The 27,581-nt window shown below is 39.6% G+C and overlaps 1 protein-coding gene across 1 annotated transcript; it reads left to right on the top strand.

Moving 5' to 3' along the window:
* The first annotated feature begins 20,949 nt into the window (after positions 1 to 20,949).
* On the top strand, positions 20,950 to 25,709 carry LOC149155009 (NAC domain-containing protein 71-like). The gene is made up of 5 exons (XM_089442627.1): positions 20,950 to 21,180; positions 22,491 to 22,768; positions 23,456 to 23,815; positions 23,949 to 24,511; positions 24,660 to 25,709. The coding sequence occupies exons 1-4, from the start codon at positions 21,024 to 21,026 to the stop codon at positions 24,261 to 24,263; spliced, it is 1,110 nt and encodes a 369-aa protein (XP_089298753.1). The 5' UTR covers positions 20,950 to 21,023; the 3' UTR covers positions 24,264 to 24,511; positions 24,660 to 25,709.
* The last annotated feature ends 1,872 nt before the right edge of the window (positions 25,710 to 27,581 follow it).

Here is a 27,581-nt window from a genome sequence, read left to right as displayed (position 1 = left end):
GAGTTGTGGACAGGTGTAGATGGCTGGATTTGGTTCAGAGAAGACTAAAGCAATGTTACACACAAAAATAGGGTTATGGGAGCAAATGGTGAATGGGAGGCAAGGATGCTAAGTAGAGGGTGGAGTGGATGGTGTTGATGGAGAATAAACAGATGAAGGAGTGGTACAGGTGCTCTGCAAGGCGTTTTTCCAACTGATCCAACGAAGACTTGTAAATTCAAAAACCTAATTACGATGACCTAATCTGCTAGCTGCCAGTAAAGAGAATGAACAGAAGTGTGACCTGCAATGAAACCAAGTATTTTAACTCATGCAACTAAGAAAACGAAATTCTGAACTTGTAACCAACTTCTACACATGAAAATCAAACACTAGCGATTGCATGGCAAAGAAAAATCAGTGTTTTTGTGGGCAGCAAAGTTATCCTGATCCCAGCTCTTGATCCTACTGAAGGAGAGGTGAGACCAGAGATGTTTGATGGTCCTTTTCTTGAATATTTTTCCTATTAACAACCTATCAACTAAATCTGAGCATTCAAAAGTCTTTCTAACCATTAACAGTGACCTAGTTAATCGGCAAACTTTAACCTACTTAACAAAAATGTTTTTGCAAATGCATAAAGAACAAATAAAAATACATAAAGGAGGCCTTAGCACTTGGGTTGGGCCCAACCCCAAGAGCTGCAGGCTCCTATAAAGAACTCAGATCTGATGCTAAGTAAAGTTGCTTCTCATTATTCAAAAATAAACATCATATGAAATTTGTACGACAGTAGCTACAATAAAATAGGCTGAGAAAAATGACAACACTATAGTGCAAAAATAACAATAGTTCCAAAGGTAAACTACGAAGGTTGAGGCCTTCCTATTTGTACAATACGAGGGGGCTAGCAGCCCTCCTAGATTCAAGGGACTCGGCTGTCCCAACTGCTAGTGAACAATCACTCCTCCAAAAACTGCTTGGTTGCCTTTAAAACTCGTTTTGGTGGCCTGTGGAGCTCGGAGTTGAGGGTGGAGATTTCGAGGAAGGCCATTTAATGCAAGAGACAACCTCCCTACGAATCCTCACCTCAAGCTTGGCTGTCAGCTGACCCATGATTGCTTGGTTTTGCTCCAAAATTTGTCCAAAAATCCTGAAATAACCACGTATTAGCCTCCTAGGTAGAGTGACCACCCTTATTCGTTCAAATAACATAAACATACTAGAAAAACATGCATAATCTATGAAAAATGGAGGATTGAACAAGGACAATTAGGCAAAATGAGCCCAATAAGTTACCCAATTTGGGGGCTCATCATCACCCCCCTGCTAAATCGGTTGCTCATCCTCTGAGCAACTAGTCCAGCTCATCATCCTTTATGGCTTTGATCGCCTCTCTCACATCCCAAGCCTCTGTTGTGATATCCTCTTCCTGATCGTGGAATCCTACCTTCCTTTCCACTTCCTCGCATTGCCTACGTTCTTCCTCTGCCTTCACTCCTTCTAGCAATCCCAAAAGTAAAGGAGGACTGAATTTCAAGCCAATCCAATTGGCCTACAAGTTCTGCATCAACTGCTTGTAGAGGGGTACCCTTGCCAAGGCTTCCCTCATCCTGGTGAGAGAGTGGTATTCTTTTATCTTCAGGCTGTGAGGTAGTGTGTTCCACCACCTTGTGCAGGCATGCATACAGTTTTCTCCCAACAGCCTCTCCATGTCCTCAAAATGGGTAATGGCTTGAGCCTGTTTCTCAATGTATTCCGGTAGATCCTGAGGACTGTTGGCCAAGTGCTGGTGGGCACTTATCACTGCTGATGGGTCATCTGGCTTTGCTCTGATCGTGAGAGGCTCACTGAGCTCTCTGCCTATGATACTGCGGACCTCTGTTGTTCTCTTCTCCTCATGGCTCATCCAAGAGGCCATGGCCATAAGCTGGACATATCCTATCACCGTGTTAGGATCCCATGTGTTCATGTCCGGAAGGGAAAAGTTGTGCAAGTAGAACTCTGCTAATTTGGCCCTATCCTTAGATGAACTACTGCCACATAAAGCTGCAAACTGATGATAATTTTGGAAAGGGGTTATGCCCCTTTGGGCCAAGGTATTGATTTGAAGCTATAACCATTGGTCCTTGAGGTATAGGGCATATGATTTGGCAGGCTGCCTGCACTGTAGAGCTTCCATTGCCCAGCTGGCCATGTAGGCCAGTTGGGCCTCCTTTTCTTGTAGCTGTTGTTTCAGAGAATGTATCTGCAATTCTTGTTCCTGTAGCTGCTGGTTCAGTGCCTCAATTTCAATCGGTGGCCCTTCCTTTATTTACTGTTCATAAGGGGTATCTGTGGCTATTGTGGGCCCCTCCTGTTGCTCTTGTTCCCCCAAGATGTGAGGCCTGTCTTCCTTCCTCTGTCCCTGTAATTGCAGTTGCTGTCTAAGCAACTCATTTTCTTCCTGTAGCCAGACCCGCTGGCTGCTCTCCACATGCCGTACTAGAGCCAATTCCCTCCTTGCCTCTTTTACTTGTTCCCCCAGAGGACCTATATCCACCACACCCTTGGATTTAGCGATTTCCATCCAAGTGTGGGTCCTCACTCTCTCTTCCTCTAGTGCAAGGAAAAGTGGCACTGTGAATTTCTGAGGAATGATCTTTCCGGCCTCCAAGAAGTTATAATAGGAGCCCAAGCTAGGCTGGGGGCTAGGTTCCATAATGTTTTCTACCTTTTCTTCCCTCTGAGGTGATTTAGCTGCCTCGCCCTCCATTGCTTCGGTCTCCTTCAGTCTAGCCAGTGTTTCCTATAAAATAGCCTCAGCATCCTGTAGAGAGGTCTTGGTGTCCAACATCTTCATCCTCTCCCTCTAGGTGGATGTCTTCGGGCTTCCCTGTTCATAAGTGATGGCTGCCTTGGAGGGGGACCTCTCCCTTGGTGTGGTAAGGGTGTCGACAATGGTGATCGGTTCTTTGGAAAGTGGTTGGGGTCTGCCAGTTTTAATTCTTAAACTTCTTCTTGCCTTAAAGTACAGGGGAGGCTCCCTCTTTCGCTTTTCCTTCTGCTTGGGGGATGTCCTTAGGGTGGCTAGCAAAGATACTACCTCCCTAGCTAAAATCTCGGCCAATTTCTCCTTCTGCTGCCCTTTCCCCAGACTTCCTGTAGAAAGTCCTGTAGTGGCCGTTTTCTGGCTTCCTGTAGAAGCAGTTTTCTGGCTTCCTGTAGAAAGAGTATGTTGGCTTCCTGTAGAACCAATTTTCCCTGATTTGGCTTGCTTGGCTGGGGGTGCCTTCTCTTTGACTTGTACTGTGGTTGCCTTGGGTGTTCCTTTACTTGTTTGGACTTTTTCAGTCCTCTCTGCCCGGGTTTGCAACCACTTCTCCCTTGGCGTTTGTGTTTTTATTCCACTCACAGCTTTGGCCTCAGCAGCTTGTCCTTTTTCTTGATTTTCCTCTTGCCTTTCATGTGGCTTTTCCTGTGATGGTCTGCCCTGGGTTTTCTTACCCTTAGCTTCCTTACCCTTATTTTTCTTCTCTGCCTCAATATTCTCCTTCTCCTCACTGCTGGATGAAGTGAGTTCTTCTGCCAGAGTCTGAATATCATCATCCTTGGACATATTGCGGAAAATCTCCCAGGAGATAGGGACAGTATAAGTATGGAGGGCATATTCTACGAGGAGCTTGATAAGCCCATGATGAGCTAGTTGGTCTGGTGTCCCCTCCTTCAGTTTGGTGCCACACTCAATCAATGACTGTAGGAGGAAGTATGGGATGCTCATTTTTTTCTCTAAGGGAAAATCCATCTTATGCCTGAGCTCGGTTAGCAAGCGGAAGTGGTAACCATACACAATACTAAATCGCCCTTCACAGGTAATATATTTCATAATTTGAAGGTTGACCTCGCTCCAAAATGGCTGAAGGCTGGCTCTCCAGACCCCATTCTTATCCTCTTAAAACTGTTCTTCTGGTAGGAAAAATTCCTTTTTAGCCTTCTGGCCCAATTTCCTTTCCTCTTTATCCCACGGTATCCCCAATGGCAACTCCGTGACCCGACTAATGAGTTGTGGAGTGAGTTTGAAGGTCAATCCTCTGAACTTTACAATGGCCAGTGTTTTTGATTTGGGTTGCAGGGACCTTAGGAACTCCTCTGTTATTTCATGATCGTGACCTTGAATTCTGTCACAGAAGGTCATCCAGTGGGCACGAGTAAACATTTCTACCACCTTGGGAGTTTCCCTCAATTTTCTGGAATCTGAGGGTTCCTTTTTGATAAACCCTCCTGGCATGATGAAAACACTCTATTTTTGGCTTGAGCTCCGGGTAGAATGGAAATTCGGATATGGTTTCCTCCTTGATTCTCAGGACAGGGTTTCTCCACTGTGTGTATCTCCCCTTTCACCAATTCTCTGGTTATAATACTGCTGCCGCCCAAAACTCGACTTGTCAAAAGGAATTAAGCTCTCACAGACAGAGTGCAGAGCTAATTTTCACACCAACCATGTAACAGTCACAAAATTTTTTATATGTGCACAGGTGAGCCTTACAGCGGTTTGTCGTTATAATGGGGAGAGTTTGTTAACAGGAACCATGGAGGTGAATATGATGCAGCACCATTTAAAAGAAATTTTGTGTATCATATAAGCAAAACCACCATTCTTGACCCACAGGCAGACTGGTTTCAATTTTCCCCACTTCAAACAAGCTAGTTCACCACCTTTCGAAAATTAAGCATGGGGATGGCGTGTTCGAGCCTACCTCTCTTCGAAATTTCGAATTCCGACGCAACAGACACGGGTTTCTCTGCTCCGGGAGCTTTCGCTGTGCTTCCTGTAGAGCTCCTTCCTGTAGAGAGCTTTTGCTACTTCTGGAGGACATCACGGCGCTGCGGAGCAAGTCTGGGACGCGAGAAGAGTTTGAACCGGGCTGAGAAACTCGGGCTAATGAACTGAAGAGGAGGAGGACGCCCACGTTGCTGAAAACTGATGGTAGGCGTGAATGACTGTGGTTAATGCGAGTGCTCTGACCGAATGATTTTGAAATACGGTGCAATTCATGGCACGGGGGTGAGGTGTCCAGGCCGAGCCGTTAAACAACGTCACGGCCATCATTCCCCGGCGTGTCTCTGACCGCCAATGTCTATCTCCGCCATTACCCGTCGTCATCCCTGTTAGTCCGCTGATTTCATTGCAAATCTGTTGATTTCCAGACTGGACACTTCCCACGTGTCGGCTCCACATCCTTCCGCCGGAATCGAGCGTAACCATGCTCGTTCGGATCCCACGACTACTGGTTGTGGGTGGCCAGTTGATTGGCCATTGCATTCATTCAATCCGCCCATTCACAGATATGTAGTGTTCATAGTATAGCTTATGCAATTTGATGAAATAAGGTTAGGCACTTACCTGTACGGCCATGGATGTGTTTCGCAGGTTTTTGGATGTGAAACAATGGCTTTGCTCCCTGTTGCTTCGTGCATCGGCATTTGAATTCCCTCGTTCGTTTGCTGATGCTGGATGCAAGGTTTTCAGGACCCGGTCCTCTGGTGGTGAACGTTGCATGCACGGCTTTGTCTTCTCTCAGCTGTCGAGGAGGTGTTCATTGTTACGCGGAGCTGGTTGCATGCCTCCTGTGTTGATTTCAACTGCTCTTGACTCCATAGTGTGTACTCCAGGCGGATCAGCTGCTACAGGATTCCTTTAGGACATCCTATAGTTACTTCTCCTCCTGGGCTACATGCTAAAATAGGCACGGCTACAGTCACAGATGAAGGGTCCTATTGGAGCTTTTGACAGGTAGAGTGTGCAGCCCTTCATGTATTTGATTTGTCCCTTGAAAAAAAATGGTGATCTGAGGAAAACAGGACTTTTTGCATGACTGTGCAGGAGTACAGGACCAAATTGTGGTAATGGCAGTGGAAAGAGAGGAAACAGGTGATGGATTGGACAAAGGGGTGGCTGTAGGCCTCACCAACAAATTTCAAGTTTTAAACCCTCTTCCAGAATCGATTTTGGCTTGTCCAAAGGTTCTACAAGATGTTTCCTGTAGAAATGCAGAACTTCCTGTAGAAAGCCCTGAAACTTCTTGTAGGAGGTTGAATCTTGACCCGAATGTGTCCAAATCCTGGAAAAAGTGTGTGGCCATGGAGGGAGTGTCGGTGAGGATGCCTGTTAGCTTGGGATGGACCCCTGTCCTTGATTTGCGCGACCCTCTTTATCTGCATTATATCCCTGCAACCTGCAATAATTTCAAAGATCAAACCTGTTTTCTCTTCTTTTTCTTCTTCTCTTTTTTCTCTTTTTTTTTTCTTTTTTTTTTTGAGAGACAACAGGGGTGCCTCGATGAGGTTTTCACCCCCACTATCTGCCCTGCGTGCCTCAAAGAGGTTTTCACCCAAGGATCTTTTTTTATTTCATTTCTTTATTTTCTGAGAGACAATGGGGGCGCCTCCATGAGGTTTTCACCCTCACTGCCTGCCCTGGCCGCCTCAGAGAGGTTTTCGTCCAGGGATCTTTTTATTCCTATTTTTCTTTTTTTTCTTTTTTTCTTTTTTTTGATGATCAAGGTGTGGCCAGAACAGAGGTAGAACCCTGCTCTATTACCAACACTGATTTTTCCACAGTTTCAATGAATTCCTGCCTCGAGAGGGGTTTCTTGTAGATTTTCAGTCGATGTCCATTGAAAAGCATGGGGATGGCCTCTTCATCAATGGTCTTGATAAGGACTTAACTATTATCGTTACATTTATCCACTGTATATGGTCCTAACCACCTTTTTCTCAGCTTTCCTTTGAAATCCTTGTATCTTGAGTCATACAGCAGTGCCCAATCTCCCGGCTGGAATTGCTTCTCATTAAGGTGCCGGTCATGCCATATCTTCCTCTGGAGTTGAACTACCTCTGAGTGGAGAAGGGCCTGCATCCTTTGTTCATCTAATCCATTCAGCTGCAATAATCTTTCACGTTGAGCATGGCTGAGATCTAGGTCCAGCTGAGCTGCCACCCTCAATGTATTGTACTCGAACTCTATGGACAACAAATCTTTCTTCCCGTAGACTAGCTCATAGGCTATGAAACTAGTTGTGGTCTTCCAAGTGGTGTTGTAGGCCCAGGTGGCCTCAACCAGGCGATCTGCCCAATCCTTTCTGCTGCTGCTCACAACCTTGGTCAAAATCCCTTCCAATGCTCGATTAGTGACTTCCACCTGCCCATTTGCTTGAGGATGATAGGGGGTGGAAGTCTTGTGCTTGATTTTTTGATGGACGAGCAAATCTTCAATTAGGTTGGAGGTGAACTGGCTTCCTTGATCTGTGACTAACTCTCTTGGGTGGCCAAACTTGTAGAAGATATTTTACCTCAGGAACTCAGCCACATTTTCTTTTGTTGCTACTTTGATTGCCTTCGTTTCTGCCCACTTGGTCAGATAGTCAGTGCACACAATGATGTAAGACCGTTGCTTTGAAGGAGGGTTGATAGGACCCACAAAATCCATGCCCCACTTCTCAAATGGCTCGAAGTTCACTTGAGGTTGGAGAGGCATTTAATCTATTGGAGTCGGTTTCCCCATCCTCTGACATCGATCACACTAGCTAATGTATCTTCTGACATCTTGATGAAGAGTAGGCCAATAGTAGCCTGCCTGTAGAATTTTGAAGGCAGTCCTTTTTGCTGCAAAGTGGCCTCCACAAGGCCCATCATGACAGGTTAGGAGGATGTCAAAGACTTCCTCCTCCCTAACACAACGTCTCAAGATCTGATCTGGGCCAAGCTTAAACAAGTTGCCCCCGATCCAAGTGAACCGGGCGCTCTTCCTCACGATTCTGCTCTTTTCTTTTGAGGACAGATGCGGAGGGAACTGTGCTGAGACTAAGTAATTTTCTACATCAGCAAACCATGGAGAGAGTAATGAGATGGCAAATAGATGTTCATCTGGCATCTGGTCGTCCACTGTTCCTTCTTCACTTGCAGGCAAGTCCAATCTAGACAAGAAGTCAGCAACAACATTTTCCTTACTCGGCTTGTCGACAATCATCAAATCAAATTGTTGTAACAAAAGTAACCATCTAATAATACAAGCATTGACATCAGGCTTATTCATTAAATATCTAATCGCTACATGATCAGTGTGCACAAATGTTGGATAACTGGTGATGTAGTGTCTGAACTTGTTTAGGGAATGGACTACGGACAGGAACTCTTTCTCGGTTACAGTATAGTTCATTTCTGCCTTGGACAGGTTTTTGCTGACGAAGTCTATGGCATATGGGAGTTTCTCCTTAACTTGTCCTAAGGCTGCCCCTATGGCTTTGTTCGAGGCATCAGTGTGGATGTGGAAAGATAGGGCCCAGTTTGGACCTCTCAAGATTGAGGCGGACACCAGATTATCTTTCAATTCGTCCAGTGCCCCTTGATAGTTGTCAGTCCATTTAAACTCAACATCTTTCCCCAAGAGTCCAAACAAAGGCGAGGCTAGCTTGCTGAAGTCTTTAATGAATCTTTGATAATATCCTGCTAGGCCTAGGAAACTCCGAACATCTCTTACCTTTTGAGGAGGTGGGACCTTTTGGATGATAGCAATTTTATTAGGATCCACCTGTAATCCTTGGCGAGAAATGGTATGTCCTAGCACAGTCCCTTCAGTCATCAGGAATTCACATTTTTCAGGACTGAGGGATAGGTTCATCTCAATGCACTTGGTTAGAACTTTTCCCAGATTGGTCAATGCTTCTTGGAAGTTGGACCCATAAGGAGTGAAGTCATCCATATAGATTTCTACCGAATCATGGACCAACTCAGAAAAGATGCTCAATACTGCTCTCTGGAAAGTGGTAGGAGCGTTGCATAGCCCAAAGGGAAGGACTCGATAGGCAAAGGTACCCCAAGGACAGGTGAAGGTGGTTTTATCTTGGTCTTCCGGGCTAATTTGGATCTGGTTATACCTGCTGAACCCGTCTAGGAAAGAGAAGAACTTCTTCCCAGCCAGTCCATCCAAAACCTGATCTATGAAAGGCAAAGGGAAATGGTCTTTCTTAGTGGCTTTTTTAAGTTCTCGGTAATCTACATAGATTCTCCACTTCTCGTTCTTTTTGGGCACAAGCATTAGAGGCGAAACCCACTCACTATCGGAGATAGGATAGATGAATCCGGCATCCAACAATTTTTGCAATTCTTCTTTGACAATGTCCTTAAGGGCTGGATTCATTCTCCTTTGAGGTTGCTTGACTGGTTTACAATCTTCTTTAATGCAGATGTGATGGGTATAGACCGAAGGATGGACTCCTTTCATCTCCTTATAGTTCCAAGTGAAAGCATCTAAATGATTGTTCAGTAAGCTACACAACTCCTTATCTGGGAAGGAGATAGGGGGGAGCTGATCTTTAAAGTTCTCTTGGGACCAAGCTCCACATTATTAACTCTAGGAGGGGTTGGATCAGTCACACAGAGGTCCACTGAGGTGCTGGCTTGGGTATCCTCCACCAATTCCTCTAAGGACAATGCACTGGGAGGTGGATTTTGAATCAAGGTCTCAATCAAATCATCCTCGGTTTGAGGACCTCCCCTAGTGGTTTCTATTGTGCACAAGGGTGCAGAGTAGACCTCATCCTCATCTCCTTCTTCCAACCAGAGCGGTAAGTCATGTTCTAGCAGAGGCTGGGCAGGAGGGTATAGGACTAGCTGCTTGGACATAGGACCATTTTTGATGGTCATGTTTCCAGCTCGACAACTGATGTAAGCATCTGTCGTGGCTAACCAAGGCCTTCCCAAAATGAGGGGGTATCCAGTAAGCTTTGCCTTTGGTTGAAGGACCAAGAAGTCCATAGGGTACTCCCAAGAGTCAACAGAGACCAAGACATCTTCCACAATCCCTTCGGGAGTCACAGTGGAGCGATCTGCCAACTGCAGGACTGTCGAGGTCTTCCTTAAGGAATTCTGAAGGTTGAGTTTAAGCATGGTGTCCCGGGTCATCACATTAATGGCAGCCCCTAGATCAATCCAGGCATGGGGAATAATGGTGCCATTGATGTGGACATCAACTACAAGACTCCCAGGGTCCAAATACTTTGGACAGATTACTAGCCCCAACATTAGATTGGACAACTGTCCTATGACATTGATAGTCGACGCATCTCTCTTTCTCATGCCTGGGTGCCTGAAACACTTGTCCTTAATCAATTTGTTGTATATCGGTACATCTTTGATGGCCTAGAGAAGGGGTATTTTCACACACAACTGTTTTAGTTCCCCCAAAAGTTCAGTCTCCTCTGGGTTTGGTTGTGTGGTTACTGTTAGTCGCTCAGGAAAAGGTGGAATGGCTTTGGGTTCACTTTCCTATTTCTCTTCCTCGTCCTCTGGGGGAGGAGGTTGGCGATCTGGAAGGGTCTTTCCAGATTGCAGGTTGATCTCCTGGATCTCTATAGCATAGGTAGGACATGTTGTCTCCCCAGTGTATACCTGTTGGGCCTGTCAGTTGTTGGGGTTCGGGTTCGGTTGGACAGGAATCTGGGGTTGTTTTGGAGGAGCAGGAGGTAATGGTTGTGGTTGAGCCAGTGGTGGAGGCAGAATGGCGGGAGGAGAGTTGTATTAGGGCCTCCACCCAGGTTGAGGTGCATTCCACTGAGGCTGTGGCTGGACATGTGAGTGAAACAAATGGGCAGTGGGTTGAGTATGGTATTGTGGCGGATAAGACCACGGAGGAGGTACAGACCAGGAAGGATGAGCAGGGGGACCCCAAGAAGGCATGTGATAATTTTGGTTGGGGCTATAATAAGCTTGGGATGATCCTTGCATCCCCTGCTGGTAAGGTCTGGGTCCATGCGGTCACCTTTGGTTGAGGAAGTAGAGAGGTTCAGTGGGTGCCTCAGTCCCTTGGTACATGGCTTTGAATCTGGGCAAGGTTGGGCATTGGTTTGTGGGGTGGTCCTCCTCACAAACGAAACATACCTCTACTGAGTGCAATGGACACTCGTTCTTAGGGTGCTTCCTCGTACATCTGGGACAGAAGATGGCCAAAGCCCTCTCAACTTCCTCTTTCTTTTGTTCGATTCGGAAAGTATCAAGTTGCATGCCAATGGTCTATCTCATATCACTTTTGAGGTCTTCCATCTAATTAGCAAACTCATGCTTGGAGAAGGTAGTACTGGCTAAAAGTGGATTCCCCCTACCTCTTTTCCGGGCTGCCCTAGAGTGGTTTCTAAACACAGTCTTTATGTCCTCATAAGGTAGTTGGTAAATATCTCCTCCAGCTAGCTTGTGAAGGGTATCTAGAAGGTCTTCAGGGACTCCTCGGAGTAGAATCAACTTTAGAGATTCAGGGTCAAGTGTGCACCTGGCTCGTTTATAGCTAAGTTGGAACCTTTCCTCATAGTCCTCTAAAGACTCATCATTTCCCATGGTCATCCGAAAGATTTCTCCCTTGGTTTCCTTTGACCTACAGTAATCCCGGTATTTGTTATTAAAGGCTTGCTGCATCTGAGCCCAAGTAGTGATATTGTTTCTAGGTAACCCCATGAACCAGCATAACGCTGCATCCTTGAGGGTAGAGGGAAAGAGTTTCAACTTTTGCTCGTCTTCTGTATAGTCATAAGTTCAACAAAGGATAGCAAACTCAAACATGAAGGTATTAGGGTCTTCAGTGGTCAATCCATGGAAATGAGGTAATGCTGAGGGACTTATGTTCTTCATTTTCATGTCCCCGTTAGTCTCTCGGATGGGGAAGGTACCTTCCATTCTCTCATCATCGTCTCTACCATTTCTGTTGTCAGCCATAGTCTCAAAATGAAAGTTTTCTTGCTCTTCTTCTGTTATAGGATATTCGTATATCTCAGGAGGTTCACCTATAGGTTCTTTTGGATCACTGCCACCAAAGAAGAGAGAAGGGTGACTCAGTGAAGTGGTGGGGGTGTTGGGTAGGAATTTTCCGGTATTATCTCTGTTCCTACGAGGCATGAAAGGACTTTTGGTTGTTTTTGCTTTTTTTCTCTACTTGTACCTGAAAAACTGAAACAGATGGAATTGCAACTAACTAAAATCTATATTGCAGAAATGAAAATGTGGAATTGAAATGAAAGCAGGAAAAGACTAATCTATTTTGCTGAAATCAAATTGCGAGAAGGAAATACTAGACTACACTTGCAAAATTGAAATTCTATTTTACGCTTGCAGAATTGAAAGGTTAATCTACGAAAGCAGGAAATGTCTAATTTACTTTTGCAGAAATGAGATTGTAGAATGGAAATGAAATAAACTATTTAGCAGAAGGCGAGAGTAGGAAAATAGAAGAAAAGCAGCAATCATAAATACTCTGACGCTTCCCCGGCAACGACGCCAAAAAGAGTGGTGAGCTCCAATATTGTAGCAATAATGCTACAACTCCTGGGACTCCCTTCTTTACTTTTATCAACCCGATAGTTCGTAACAAACTTGGAAGCGACGGTGCTGTATGCACAAGTACTAGCTCTTGCCGTAGCTGTCACTTGGTCAGCTGGCACAAGTCCGCTAGGGGCTCAAGCCAACTTCTATGAGCTCTGAGAAGAAGCTTTTTAACCAATGGACAAAAGCTAATTTAAAGAAGGCTGATCTACTTGCAGAAAGACATTGAGAAGCTAAAAGAAAACGCAAACCCTAATTTTACCAGCTAACCCTACTGATGTAAGAAAGAGGATGCAAGCTACTGAAAGAAATGCTTGGAGGAGGTCAAGAAGGTTCAAAGAGGGCCTAAGGGGTACCTAACACCCTTCCATAGAGTTTCACCGAGTTTGGCTATCAAGAAACCTCATTCGTGAGCCTCTACAGGAAGTCTGCAAGGGTTCTACAAGATGTTTGCGATTTTCTACAGGATGTCTATAACTTTCTACAGGATGTTCAGAAATGAGGTTTTTGGTGGATGAATGGAGAGGGAAAGGTGAAGGAGTGAGTGTGGAGGTAGGGTGAGGGCTGGAGATGGTCTAGGACTCGGTAGATGGAGTTGTGGACAGGTGTAGATGGTTGGATTTGGTTCAGAGAAGACTAAAGCAATGTTACACACAAAACTAGGGTTATGGGAGAAAATGGCGAACGGGAGGCAAGGATGCTAAGTAGAGGGCAGAGTGGATGGTGTTGATGGAGAATAAACAGATGAAGGAGTGGTACAGGTGCTCTGCAAGGCATTTTTCCAACTGATCCAACGAAGACTTGTAAATTCAAAAACCTAATTACGATGACCTAATCTGCTAGCTGCCAGTAAAGAGAATGAATAGAAGTGTGACCTGCAATGAAACCATGTATTTTAACTCATGCAACTAAGAAAATGAAAGTCTGAACTTGTAACCAACTTCTACACATGAAAATCAAACACTAGTGATTGCATGGCAAAGCAAAATCAGTGTTTTTGTGGGTAGCAAAGTTATCCTGATCCCAGCTCCTGATCCTACTGAAGGAGAGGTGAGACCAGAGATGTTTTATGGCCCTTTTCTTGAAGCTTTTTCCTGTTAACAACCTATCAACTAAATCTGTGCATTCAAAAGTCTTTCTAACCATCAATAGTGACCTAGTTAATCAGCAAAATTTAACCTACTTAACAGAAATGTTTTTGCAAATGCATAAAGAACAAATAACAATACATAAAGGAGGCCTTAGCACTCGGGTTGGGCCCAACCCCAAGAGCTGCAGGCTCCTATAAAGAACACAGATCTGATGCCAAGTAAAGTTGCTTCTCATTATTCAAAATAAACATCATATGAAAGTTGTACGATAGTAGCTACAATAAAACAGGCTGAGCAAAATGACAGCACTATAGTGCAAAAATAAAAATAGTTCCAAAAGTAAACTACGAAGGCTGAGGCCTTCCTATTTGTACAATACGAGGGGGCTAGCAGCCCTCCTAGATTCAAGGGAATCGGCTATCCCAACTGCTAGTGAACAGTCACTCTTCCAAAAACTGCTTGGCTGCCTTTAAAACTCGTTTTTGTGACCCGTGGAGCTCGGAGTTGAGGGTGGAGATTTCGAGGAAGGCCATTTAATGCAAGAGACAACCTCCCTACAAATCCTCACCTCAAGCTTGGCTTTCAGCTGACCCATGATTGCTTGGTTTTGCTCCAAAATTTGTCCAAAAATCCTGAAATAACCAGGTATTAGCCTCCTAGGTAGAGTGACCACCCTTATTCGTTCAAATAACATAAACATACTAGAAAAACATGCATAATCTATGAAAAATGGAGGATTGAACAAGGACAATTAGGAAAAATGAGCCCAATAAGTTACCCAATTTGGGGGCTCATCAAATGTTTAGATGTGAATGCCATATAAACCAAAGATAATTTTAGTAAAAGGCTTATTAACCACACTAGAAGGAGTAAGAAATCAAAAAATCTTGAGGTAAACAATAATGCCCTAACTAAACAATTGACTAAAGTGTATTTTCTCTTAAACGTAAATCATATTCTTGTTTCAAACCAAGATAAAATGGATGATGTTTTAGACATTAATCTAAGAAACACACTTTCTAGTATGAAAATTGTAGTTCATGTCCTAGACTTGGCTGAGTTGGAGCCTCAAAGAAGCTAAGTTAGAAAGGCTCTCAACCTTGATAAGGAACTCGAGGATCCTCTTGTGATTCTTCAACATATGCATTATAGCCATAGTAATGGAGGATGCACACTTGTCTTCCTCACATTAATTATTAGTGATTTATTGCTTCATAATTGTATGCTTGACATAGATGCCTCAATGAATGTGATTCCATTAAATGGCATGAACCAAATTCCACTACAAATGTTGGAGTAATTTCCACATTCACCTCATCAGGAATCAATCACATGGACCAACCGCTACCTTGGGATCCACTGTGGGAACATGGGATTAATTTCCCACTCAAGGTAATGGTAGTTACATTTAAGGGGGTGTTGGAGTAATTATCACACTTGCCTCATTGGGAATGAATCGTGTGGACTAACCACCACCTTTCCACTATGGGAACAAGGGATTAATTTCCCAATCAATATAATGGTAAATGTTTGGAAGTTTACTAAGAACGTAGGTTTTGGTGTAACATAAAACCTAAACAACTAGATCTTATAGGAATGTAAGTGGTTTTGATTCAAATTTAATCAAAGTCATGGTTTAATAAAGGATTTGAATATGTGTTTATATATTAATACTAACATTGCTTTGTTAATAGATGTGGTAGTTATTGATGCTTGGGGTATTCTTTTATCAAGAAAAATGGTCTGCCACACTTGGAGGGCACTTTCAAATGGAATTTATCCTATGATATTATACCCAATCCAAATGGAAGACCATCCGTCCTTTATAGAGAACCAATGGTGAAATACCACATAAAAGACATCAATGAAGCCAACAACCAATTACATCATATATATGGAAGATTTGGAGATGATCTAAATTTCCAAATTGCAATGGCATCAATAGAAGTGTAATTTAAGGATTGGTCTTCCCTTCCCTTTGCACTTAAGAACATAAGAGGTGAAATGGAAGGTGGTGATGAAAACACGGACTTTAAATATTAACATAGCTTAGAAACACTTTGAACCTCGCAAATCTGGAAAGCCCAAGTTTGCGTAAGAGAAGTAAAGAATTTGGAAAATTGATTTGTCATATGAGTGTTCTTCCACCTCACAAGGTGAATGTTGATAACCAAAAGTTCAAGAAGAAAATAAGATATAGGGTTAAGAATAAGTGTAATCAGCAATTTAAGGATTTTGAGGTAAGTGATCTAGTGCTTATAGGAGATGAACCTCATCCATATAATATCCATGAAAATGTTAGCATTGATTTCTTATACTTAATCGACCTCTAGGGACATCTATAAGGGTAATGATAAACACCCTACTTAGTTACTATCAATAAGTGTCTATGAGTGTTATAAGTAGCAAGTCTATGAGTGCCAGGGATTGTTGGGATTCTGACACACTCTTAATTGAGCACATGGATCATATGCTTTGTGGTGAGCACATGTCTGCTAGTTGGAGCTATACATGTTACCCACAAAAGTAGGTAACCCCAAGGATAAAACTTTTCTCCTACTTGTTCATCTTGCTAGCTAATAACCTTATGAATATCTACCAATATAATTCACCTAGTTCCCAACATGATCGATCTAAATAAAAGGAAACTTTGAATGTCCCAAATGCAGTGAGCAATGAAACACTACATATTTATGGGGTGATTAATGCACCTATTAAGGCTTGTAACCCAAGCTATGCTATGCAAAGAAAAGAAAATCATTAAAGAAAAATATTCACAATAAGGGTGGAAAAAATAGGACAAGGAAATGGGTAACTTAGGTCCCCATGATTACTCCCTCTTCACGTTATTCACTCAAGATGTTGGACCTCCATAAGCTAGTAACAAGATTGTGGCATTCTTCCTTGAAGTTGTCCCATTCCATAACCACTTTGCACATGCACTTGTTGATTAATGGGACATCATAGTAACTATTCCTTCGTACCCTTAGGTATGGAAGCACCTAATAGGGATTTTGCATAACCCTACCATATCTAAGTGTGGTAACTTGTTTACAAATAATCAAATAGAAAAACATTTGAAGACAATGCTTGTGTGAAGTACTTTTGTGCCTTTTGCATTAAATATGGTCCATTATGATACCTTTATGGTTATTTTACCTATGATGATAATCTCACTTGATCTTGAGGGCGTGTATTAGATGTTTCTCCTCATGTACACATGATGGTACCTTGAGGGATGATTGAGACTTCTCCAACACCTTAATGAGGGCATCTAGCCTAGCGTGATGACACTTCTACACCTTCTTGCCACCATAGAGACCACCTTGATATGACCATTGACCTTAGGATAGATCTAGTCAAATGTTTGTCATCTTCTCTCTCTCCAAAATCTAAAATGATGCACAGAGAAGCCAATGGTTGTTAAGATTTATGATGTACCCTAGTGTGCTCAATATTCCCCTAGGTTGGCCTTGCACCTACTTGATGGAAATTTTCTTTTCCTTATACCCTATTGATGATGACAATGAATTATGATCCCTTTGGAGGGATGTTACTCTCCTTCTTGATGATGGCATCACACTCTAGGGATAAGATGTCACCTCTGTGTGGCCTAGAGTGATGATGTGTGGTTGTTGAGGTTCTTGGCTTGGAGATGTTCCTTTAGTGTTTGGAGGATTGCTTGGATCAAGGAACACTCATAGATCCATCTGTGAAACCTTGCGTGAGGAGATCTTCACCTTTAGAAGATGACATCCTGCTTGGAACACCTTTAACTCACATGTGTGGGTTAAAAGGAATCCTTTGTTATGTTTTTACATTGAGATAGTTATGTTTTTAGGTCAATTTGTGACCTATTGAGCTTATAAACTCTCGAAGTTATGCTTTTAGGGATTTTGAGTATAAATCAAGACAAATTCAACTTGGTTTCCCTCATATAAATACATGGAAGTCGAATAATCTTGGATCATTGTCACACATCACATTCTCCTCTTGAAAGTTTGTTCCCACTAGTTGTTCTTTTTCTCTTGGATATATGGATCACTAAAGGAAGTCAAGCTTGTCTTGGATTGAAATATCTTTGCTTGGCGTGAGTGTTCTCTTAGAACTAGGGTTTGATGAATGTTTCCATGGCATATTGAATATTTATTTCCTCTATGATGTCCATTTATTAAATTTGTCACATAACATCCATTAAAGAAGCTTAACAAATGTTCTTTTATTTAAATATCCAATTGGATTGAAAATTGCTAAGGATTGATTGATAGGTGTATGCCTTCTCATATCATTTTCTACATAAAAGTTTTTAACCTTCATATTTTCCTCCCTTATGTTGACTCCATACCCTAGTACTTGTGATAATCCAAATTTTAAATTGGTTCCATTTTTATTTTTCTTTGGTAAACTAATGTTAGGGTTATAAAAAAATATACAATAAACCTCATAATTTACCTTTCATGTTATGCTCTTAGGGTTTGGCTTTGCCTCTTACAAATGCAAGGAAAAATCTGCATTTTCTATGCATTTTGGTCCCTTTTTTATGGCTGACATGTAGGGTTTTATGAATTTTTTTATGCATTTTCAACCATTGAATCATTAATTTATCATTTTCTATTGTTTACTATTTAATTATCCTTAAATATTCATGGTATATAATCACTTAGGGTTGTTTGATGAATGTTGTAAATTTTGTATGTTGTAAATTGTCTAACCTAGACACCCTAGTTTATGATGACAACCCTCATTTTAATGATGACATGGTATTTGGAGCATATTTTATCATTTTAGGACCTATTGAGCCTTCTAGACTTAGCCATGGTTTCTTTGAACTCACCATCCTTCTTCACCCCAATTATGTTTTGCATGTTATCTCTGGGTGTCTTAGTCCTTGAGGGTATCTAACCTAGGTATCCTTGGGTTATTTAGCCTTTAAGCCTTCTAGGGAAGCCTCCCCTGTGGAGATAATTTTCCATCCACTAAAGAGTAGGGGAACAAACAATAGGGTGAAAATGGTGGTTGATCCTATTGTTTCCCTTAATCTAGTGCTTTGCACTAGAAGTGCTAGATTTTGCGGTAACGATGGCTCCTTGAGGAACAATCTCTAGAGTGGATTAAGGTTAAAAGGAAGAAAAGGAAAAAAGACAAATCAAATATTATTTCCCTTATTAATCCTTCCACACTTTCTTTGATTTTCTTACTTAACATCTTAATGAAATGGGTGCTTGCAAGTTTCGTATTATGATTAATTACTAGTTATAGGGAAGTCAAGTCCTACTTTTGTGATCTATATGAATAATGCCATTTTATTTATATAATGTAACATCTTTTCTTTATAATTTATTATTGAAAAAGAAGAAAAAATGAGTTTCCCATCACATCACATAATTGAAAGGAGAATAAGGAAAAAATGATTTTTTGAAATAAATTAACATAATTGATAATAATGAAGATTACCATCTAGTAAAACCAATTTTGCAAATAAAGAAGTGAAATTTAGTAAATCTTTTTTATTCTTATGAATTAAGAAATTAATAAAATTGGTGTTATCATAAATGTTATGAAAATTGGATTTAATAGAGATATAAGTAAATTGAGCATTCTAATAAAATCCAATTTCCATCCTTGATTTTGTTCATCTCACAAATTTCACACATTCTTCATATTAATATGTTTAATACTTTTTCCAATACTTTATCTCATTACAAAACACTTTAAAAGCAAAATCTTATTTTTACAAAATGTATTTTACATTTTAAAATAATAACTGTAAAGAAATCATTTTAATCCTATATATTGAAATTAATATATTCCATATAATATATGGATGTAGAGATATGTTGGGCAATGGCTAATCCCAACATACTTGGAAAAACAAATATAAGATGTTACTTATTTTTAATATATCATTTAAAAAAAATTATAATAAATTTTTTTATTAATATTATTATGTTTAATATTTAAATTATTAAAATAAAATCTCATAATTAAATTCTAATTTTAATAATTTTGAAACTTTCATCATGTGTTAATTTGGTTTACGTTTTATTATTAGATGAGACTTTGACTATATACGTACAAAAAAACTTTTAACATAGAAATGTTATAATTCTTAAGGAATTTAGACTTCTGTGATCCATAAAGTTTGTTTAGAAATCTTTGGCCAAATCACATAATTGATCATTTGTCGACGCGTTTCGAACCAACCAGTGTAATTCTTATAAATTAAATTTACATTATAATTATAAATTAAAATAAAATAAATTTATATTATTATTATAAATTAAAATATATAGTCAAATATTAAATTAATATATAAATTATTTTAAATTAAAATTAAAATAAATCATTTTAAAGTGATATAAAACATTTGAATACATAATAATATGATAAGATTTTATTCAATCAAGCAAAAATATACCTTTCCATTATTCACAATTATTACTTTCTATTATAAATAAATAATAATAACCCATCCTTGGGATGCTGTGTATTGATAAGGCCAAAAACGATGGAAAATATATATAAATTTCTATTTTGGCAAGACTAACAAGGTGAAACTATGATAATCCATAAATTATGGATTATCATAGTATTTTGGTATGGTCTTTTGGACCTCTTTTGTAACAGTTTAATTTGATTATCGGCTCAATGTAGCTACTTTTTTGTCATCAGAAACAGTCGATTGATATATATGACCTTTCATATTACAGCTCATTATATTTTCTTAATAAAATATACATGATGATTTTCTCTCTAGAAAAAAAACTATGATAATCCATAATCCTAATTTGCCTTTTTGATTATTCTTTGGGATTTTGAAGAGCCAGCGACTGACAATCCAGGGAATTTTTAATTTTTGAAAGTTAAATGATTATTTTATTTTGAAAAGCCAATGATTGGGAGCCCCGCATTTTTTTTGTTATTATTATGAATGAATTGAGATAAAATGATTACAAAACAAATAATAATGGTTACTTTGTCTGGTTAATGGGCAGCCCATCAAATACCCTGACCTGAACTTTTGGTATGGTATTCATATTTATGAGGTTTGGAGTTTTTAATTGTTTCCAATTGGTTCCCAGTTTCAGAGAGTCAAAAGAGTCGGCATGTACATTTTGTTGTGTTTTAACGCATCCCCACAAAAGGGCGAAAAGTGCACAGAAACCACATCAGTTTCTATTAAAATTAAAAAAGAACGGCAGCTCGAGGAGCAAGCAGAGCGCGTCGAAGAAAATATACCCCGACATTCTCTTTTTTTCGGTTTTGAATTTTCTTCCTAAACCGACATTGCAAATAAAGAGAGCTTTACGGCATCAGGTGGTCATGAACAGTAATGGTGCATGCGCTGAATATGGTCAAAATAACATGTTGAAACGTTATAATTAAGAAATGGATGTTTTTTGTCTTGTATGAATGGGGTGTAACAAATTCCACTCTTCGCTTTCACTTTGTTTGCCATCTCAAATCACCCTGTCCAACTTTCGGTTGTGGCCGCTGGGTTTTACTGATATAAATTCCATTATTGATGGTTGGGTTTCTTCCATCAATTCCTTCATTCATGTATTGTACATTCCATTGTAGAGTCTTTTCAGAGATTTTGATTACAGAATGGCGCCTGTTTCATTGCCTCCGGGTTTCAGGTTCCATCCCAGTGATGAGGAGCTTGTGGGTTATTATTTGAAGAGAAAAGTTCATGGACGTAAGATAGAATTGGACATTATCCCAGAAGTTGATTTGTATAAGTTTGAACCTTGGGATCTGCCTGGTAAGTTTTGGGCTTTTGGGCGTTGATGGTTTTCTGTTATATAATTGTCTCGGTGAATGCTTACAGTTTGATTTGAGTGAAATCGTATTTTTCTACGTTGCACCCATCGATAATACTATTCGTTACAGTTAATGAAAATTGTGTCCACGCAGAGTCCTAAGGCCATTGGAAGGTTATGACAAGAAATCCTTGGATGTTTTTCGCAGGTGTTATTTACTTTTGGTTTCTGCTGGAAATTGTTGGTTCTGTTTATCCGAGAACGTGATATCCTTACTGCCCACCATTAGTAGAGCTAGCAAATTAGAATTCCAAGACAGCTATTTCAATTTCATATTTGGGTCCCTTAATATTTTGCATAGTTAGCTCCTGAATATTGCCCTGAGATTAATGCACCCTTGTTTCTTCCTCATGGAAATTGTGTGCACTGCGCGCACTATGCTTTGGCTCAGCCAGTTTCTGAAACTTATTCTTCTGTGCTTATGGAATTCTTGCTCAGGTCTCAGTTTTCATGCATATGATAGAGTTTCTTGAAATTAGCTTCAACACAGCCATATCTGGAAGCCCACAAACGTTTTAAGTTCATTTGTGAAATTAGTCTGGGTACAGGCTCTCTAAGGTGTCGAAGCGCTGATTTTGATGCCGCGGTGGCTGTAGACTTGAGAATTATGCCATGATTTGAAGATGTTAAAGTTTTCTTCTTTTAATGCATTTCAGTTTGATTCTTGTGCGGACGTAGAAACTCTAGCCATGCTTGTCTAAGTATGAACTAATTTAGACTGTGACACTGTGGATACCTCATTAAAGCAGAGTCATTTGGCCCACTATCAGTGAGAGTCAGTTTTAACATACTGTAAATGTAGCTCCCAAAACTTTATTTCTTGAATCAGAAATAGTCATCTGATGAAAATTACAGAGTCCAATTTGGGTATAAAAGCCTTAGATATCCATTAACCATCTTATTATTGATGTTTGGTGTCTGAGTTTAGCGTGCAAATCAACCATCAGATGGATTAGTGCGGGATAGAAGCACCTGAAAATATCAGATACGAAATGTAGGTTGAGGTTGGGATGCCTGCAAATTGTTTATTTGAAAAACGCATGATATTAATAGAAAAGCTGATATAATGTCGGATGTCCCATTTCCCTTGCCAATTACATGTGAACCTGGAATTAGAATATGCATGATGTTTATGACAACTTTTACAAATATCCTGTATGGCAATTTAGTCTAGTTTAAGGCGTGGACAATAGTTTTAGATGTAACAAGAGTTATACTTCAAAATCTGACTCGTTTTTCATGCCTGTTGCAGATAAGTCTTTCCTGCCTAACAGAGATTTAGAATGGTACTTTTTCAGTCCACGTGATAAGAAGTATCCCAATGGAACACGCACAAATAGGGCCACTGAAGCTGGTTACTGGAAAGCTACTGGAAAGGACAAGAAAATCAGCTCGAAGTCATCTATGATTGGAACAAAGAAGACCCTAGTCTTCTATGGTGGGCGTGCACCGCAGGGAAGAAGAACAGATTGGGTGATGCATGAATATCGTCTAGATGAGACACAATGTGAAGGGGCAGCTGGTGTTCAGGTATCCTGATTGAATTGGATTAAGTTTTCTTTGCCCATTTATAAAACTAGAGAATGGGGTTAAATAAACTTTTAAGCATAAATCATAGTCTCTCTATTATTTGTATACTCTTTGAATCAGAATTTTCAGTAGCCTTTCCTGCTGGATTTTAAAAATATTAAGAATAATTCTATTTACTTGTAGAAACAGAGTGTTTGAGAAGAGTATAGAATATTTTTCTTAGTTTAAGCTGGAGGTTGGAATCACTCCTTGCTCACACTTAGGCACAATGATTTTGACTGAGATTCCAAGCAACTGTCATTACCAAGATTTTTTTTTTGGGGTCTTTTATTCTTCAACAATTATCATAGCCTTGATTTGTCACTGATCTGTTTAATATTATTTTCTCTTGTCAATGTGCCAAGCTGAGAGATGTATCTGTGCATTATGTGGTTTTCAGTGACCAACAGTGTTTATAGGCTTTGTTCTCAAGTTTTCATCCTTCTGCCTAAGCTATATCTTGCAATTAATTTCTGCTATCATATCCCCAGTATTCTTCTGAATTAGTTCTATCAAATAATTAACAATATCCTTATGCCATTTATCAAGGCACTCAACTGCGAAAATTTCATTCTGTTGTCTGCTTCAATTATTGTTAGAGTAATTCCTTGTTGCAACCCTTGATGATGATTTTCTTTACTTTTACAGGATGCTTTTGTTTTATGCCGTGTTTTCAAGAAAAATGGAATAGAGCCAAGGATTGGAAGCTCGAATGAACCACCAATACAGAGGAATGCTTTTCCTTCAGTAATGAATAGTTCATTTTCTGATAAGATGACCAAACCTGATGCTGTTGAAGATCTGTCAGACAAAAGCTACCCACAAGTGAAGCAGGAAGAGGCCGAAATCCAGGCAGATACTACATTGCGATCAGAAACTTCATTTGAGAGACTGAATGATAGAACCGATAACAGTGCTACTCTTAATCAGTGGCTGGAGTTTCTACTGGATGACTCCAGCCCAAGTTACATTTTGGCATCCCCTGCCAATGCCAGAAATGATTTAAAGGTGTGTACTACTGTAGACTCTTGTGATGATTATCTGGCATTAGTTAAAGCTTTCCCACTTATGGTAATCTACAAATTTGATCTGTAAAGTAAGGTTTATTATCTAGTAATGTCAATATATAATTGTTTTCCAGGTTAGTTCTATGATTGGGGGTGAAAGATTGGAGCAGGAATCTCTTTGGCCAATGTTTAAAATAGATCATTTTTCACAAGGTGTAGCTGATTTAAGCTTCAACCAGTTCACATCTCATATTGAACCTATGGTGAGTCATACAACTGATGCCTGCTTTGAAGAGGAAGATGTTTTAGACGAAATACTAAAGGTTGCACAGGCAGCTCAGAATGAGGATACTCATAACGAACATCCTTTCCTTATGGCCAAGTTATCTGGTAATTTGGTTGGAGATTCTCTCCAATTTGATAATATGTACAATTTATGGGGAAACTAAATAATCATGGAGTTATTATAAAATAGTGATAGTGAAGGAGCTGGATAGATTAGCTTGTACAGACAGTCCTGGATTTCAGGAATGTTCTCGGGATTTACCATGGAATGGATGTGAGTAGGTTTTGCACATCCATGTTTAAACAGAGCTCAAAGACACTGGATCAGCGAATTTGCAAAGGAAAATGAGTACTTTTATTGGTGGCAGGTTAAATGTTCATAGGTCATATACTAAGTGGCTATTCCAAAATGGTATGCTCTCCTTATTTGCTTGCCGATTGTTGTTATTGTAAGATAGTAGTATGCTAATCAGAAATTTTTAAATGTGTCATATAGTTTGGAACTAAAATTCTAGAACTGATTAACAGTGGATTTTTCAATTTTTCTTTATTGTATGCAGGGTAGCTGGTCCAGTATCTCGGAGCTTCATTTATGAACAGATGTTTTGGTGTATTAAATTGCTACCATAGTTATTCTTGTGATTTTGGCAGTTTATTGTGGATTGACAACAGCTAGCCCTGAAGTAACATGTACCATATCCATTTGTATGAAAAAGAGAATCAGTAAGTCTCTTTTATTATTTTCCCCAAAAGTTTACAAGATGAATTTTTCCCGAAAGTTTACAAGAGGAACACCTGCAAGCAGCAACAACAGGACTATAGCCAGAAAGAACTGGGATTGTGAACCATTTCCATTTTGATGTAAATAGGTTTGGTCATCCCTTGCATTATTATTTTTTAAGTGTGCAGGAGGATTGACCACTAGGAAATGGCAGCAGATGTTAGATGCTACAGTTTTTTGTTTCTTCCCTGATTCCACTGAAATTTCTGAGTCTGTTTTGGTAAATGTCTCCACAACCTTTCACTAGTGGATATTTTTGTGAACATGGGACCTTCAAATATATTTGAGAAGGTACCTTAATTAGAGTTAGAAGACAGCAATCTTGGATCTGGAAAGGTTGACTGATCTTGTTATGTACACCATCATCGTGATTCAGTATAGCCTCAAAGCAAGCAAATAATCGTCTGATGCCAAACAGATATGGATTGCACAGCTAGAAAGTGATTGCAACATCCAAATATGATGCACAGGTACGGCTCTGGTTGGTCGATTGAGTTGAAGGTTACGTTTCTTAAGAGAATCTAGCTAGTTGAGGACCTTCAGCCTAGCAATATGGAAGTGACTCAAATTCATTTGAATATGCTGAATGTTGTGCTGAGATGTTTTACAATATCGTCAATAATTTGCATCAGCAACTTGGTTCCTTAGAGAGAATCTGAACTTGGAAGCCAATGGCAGCTTTCCATCAATAGTTTTTATTGGAAACAGAGTATGCAATGTTCTATTTCTTGCTGTTTAGGTAGTGTGTGGTTGATCAGAATAAATGCAACCAAAGGTTGTGTAGGAGGGTAAGAGTTTGAAATAAATATTTGTACACTTGTCTTCTTCATTTGCAAGCGTAGAATTTTGAATAGGTATTACGAGTTAGTTGCTTTTGCAAACAGTGATAAAAGTCAGCAATTGTATGTTATATACAAGCAAAAAAAATTTTGGTTGATATCGATCTATTAAATGACTTCATATTTGTGGATGAATTGCAGTATAGCTTAGTAATAAGCATGGGTGTAGATTTAGAAATTGTGTAGCCTTTGAATGTGCAGCCCAAAAAGGCATTTGAAGTAAAACTCCTGTCTGATTTAAGATGCTATTTTGCAGGTATGGATTCATGGTGTCTGTACCATTTCATGGATTCGTTTCTTATATGCAAGCAGTGTCTACCATGCTCTCCCTTTGTTTTCCCATTTTGTAAAATACATCTTAATTGTACAAAGAGACACAAAATAATATACATCAAAATGATCATGTCAATGAGACAGGGCACATTTATAAAGGCTACCCTGGCTACCCATCCCCACATAGAAAAGGACTTTTGGCATATTTGTCATGGTCTTAATCTCACGAGATTCTGCATTCGTATGAAAATTCCCTATTATTGTTGGAACCTAAGCTGCGAAATATGTTCTAAATGCTATAGTCTCCACCAAATGAAAAGTGGAGAAATGCCATTCAATGCATACCAACATTTCCTTTTCAGTAAAAGTAGGATTCGTGCCAAATGCATGGTGTTTAAAATTTCTGTAGCCTATGATCTAATTATTAAGCTATCCAAAATTTGCCAATTGTTAGGTAGCAGGCAAAGATGTTGCCTGGACGAAATTGTTGAATTTTAAGCCAACCATTTCAAATAGTTCACATAGGCAGTTTGTGAGCTGGTTATGGTATTGATCTTTTTTCCTTTCTTTAACCGAAGCTTTTGTTTTAGATTTAACACTCAAAGAAATGTCCTGCAAGTGTCTTTTGCCTAAGAAGCTAGGCAGATTTGCACTATGAACCCACTAATTCTAGTAAGCATGAACACAAAGAAAGTGTCTTTTGCCTAAGAAGCTAGGCAGATTTGCATTATGAACCCACTAATTCGAGTAAGCATGAACACAAAGAAAGTTTGGCAGTTTGTGAGCTGGTTATGGTATTGATCTTTTTTCCTTTCTTTAACCGAAGCTTTTGTTTTAGATTTAACACTCAAAGAAATGTCCTGCAAGTGTCTTTTGCCTAAGAAGCTAGGCAGATTTGCACTATGAACCCACTAATTCTAGTAAGCATGAACACAAAGAAAGTGTCTTTTGCCTAAGAAGCTAGGCAGATTTGCATTATGAACCCACTAATTCGAGTAAGCATGAACACAAAGAAAGTTTCTTTTGCCTAAGAAGCTAGGCAGATTTGCATTATGAACCCACTAATTCGAGTAAGCATGAACATAAAAATGTATTATTAAATTTGGAGTGAGAGGTTAATAACATCTTTTTTTTAGCCAATCTATAAGATATTTTTGATAAATTATTTTATTTTTTAACATGCTCACATTATTAAAAATATATATTCATATTCAAGAGATTTGATCTCTCTTGGCAATTACTAGATTTGGGGTTAAGATGGATCTACCTTGGTTCTTTACTCTCTTTATATATTATATATATGAGAGGTAATCCCCCCAAAAATTATATATATTATTTATGGCTATTTGATTTTTTCTATTAGTAATTTTTAAATGCCACATATCAATTTCATATTAAAAATTGAATGAATTATGTATATATATATATATAAACTTATAGACGAAATAACTTATTTCAACATAATCTGGCAATACAATCTCAAGCAAGCAAGAATGTGATTTTTTTTGGTTAAAATAAATTTTTCAATGCATAAATTGATTTAGCACCACACAAATTCTACAGATTAAATAACTTTTTTTTTTTTAAAT

This window comes from Pinus tabuliformis, chromosome 9 (genome assembly GCF_031772625.1).
Source record: "Pinus tabuliformis cultivar Carrire ecotype Pingquan chromosome 9, CPIR1, whole genome shotgun sequence".
Classification (NCBI taxonomy): domain Eukaryota; kingdom Viridiplantae; phylum Streptophyta; class Pinopsida; order Pinales; family Pinaceae; genus Pinus; species Pinus tabuliformis.
The sequence above is the reverse complement of the archived record's forward strand: the minus strand, read 5'-3'. Positions and strand labels throughout refer to the sequence as shown.

Excerpts from the sequence above, each read along its gene's own strand:
- LOC149155009 (XM_089442627.1), top strand. The coding sequence starts at position 21,024 with ATGGCGCCTGTTTCATTGCCTCCGGGTTTCAGGTTCCATCCCAGTGAT. Across the intron at positions 22,769-23,455 it reads AAGGGGCAGCTGGTGTTCAG|GATGCTTTTGTTTTATGCCG; the intron begins GTATCCTGATTG and ends TTACTTTTACAG. Across the intron at positions 23,816-23,948 it reads ATGCCAGAAATGATTTAAAG|GTTAGTTCTATGATTGGGGG; the intron begins GTGTGTACTACT and ends ATTGTTTTCCAG.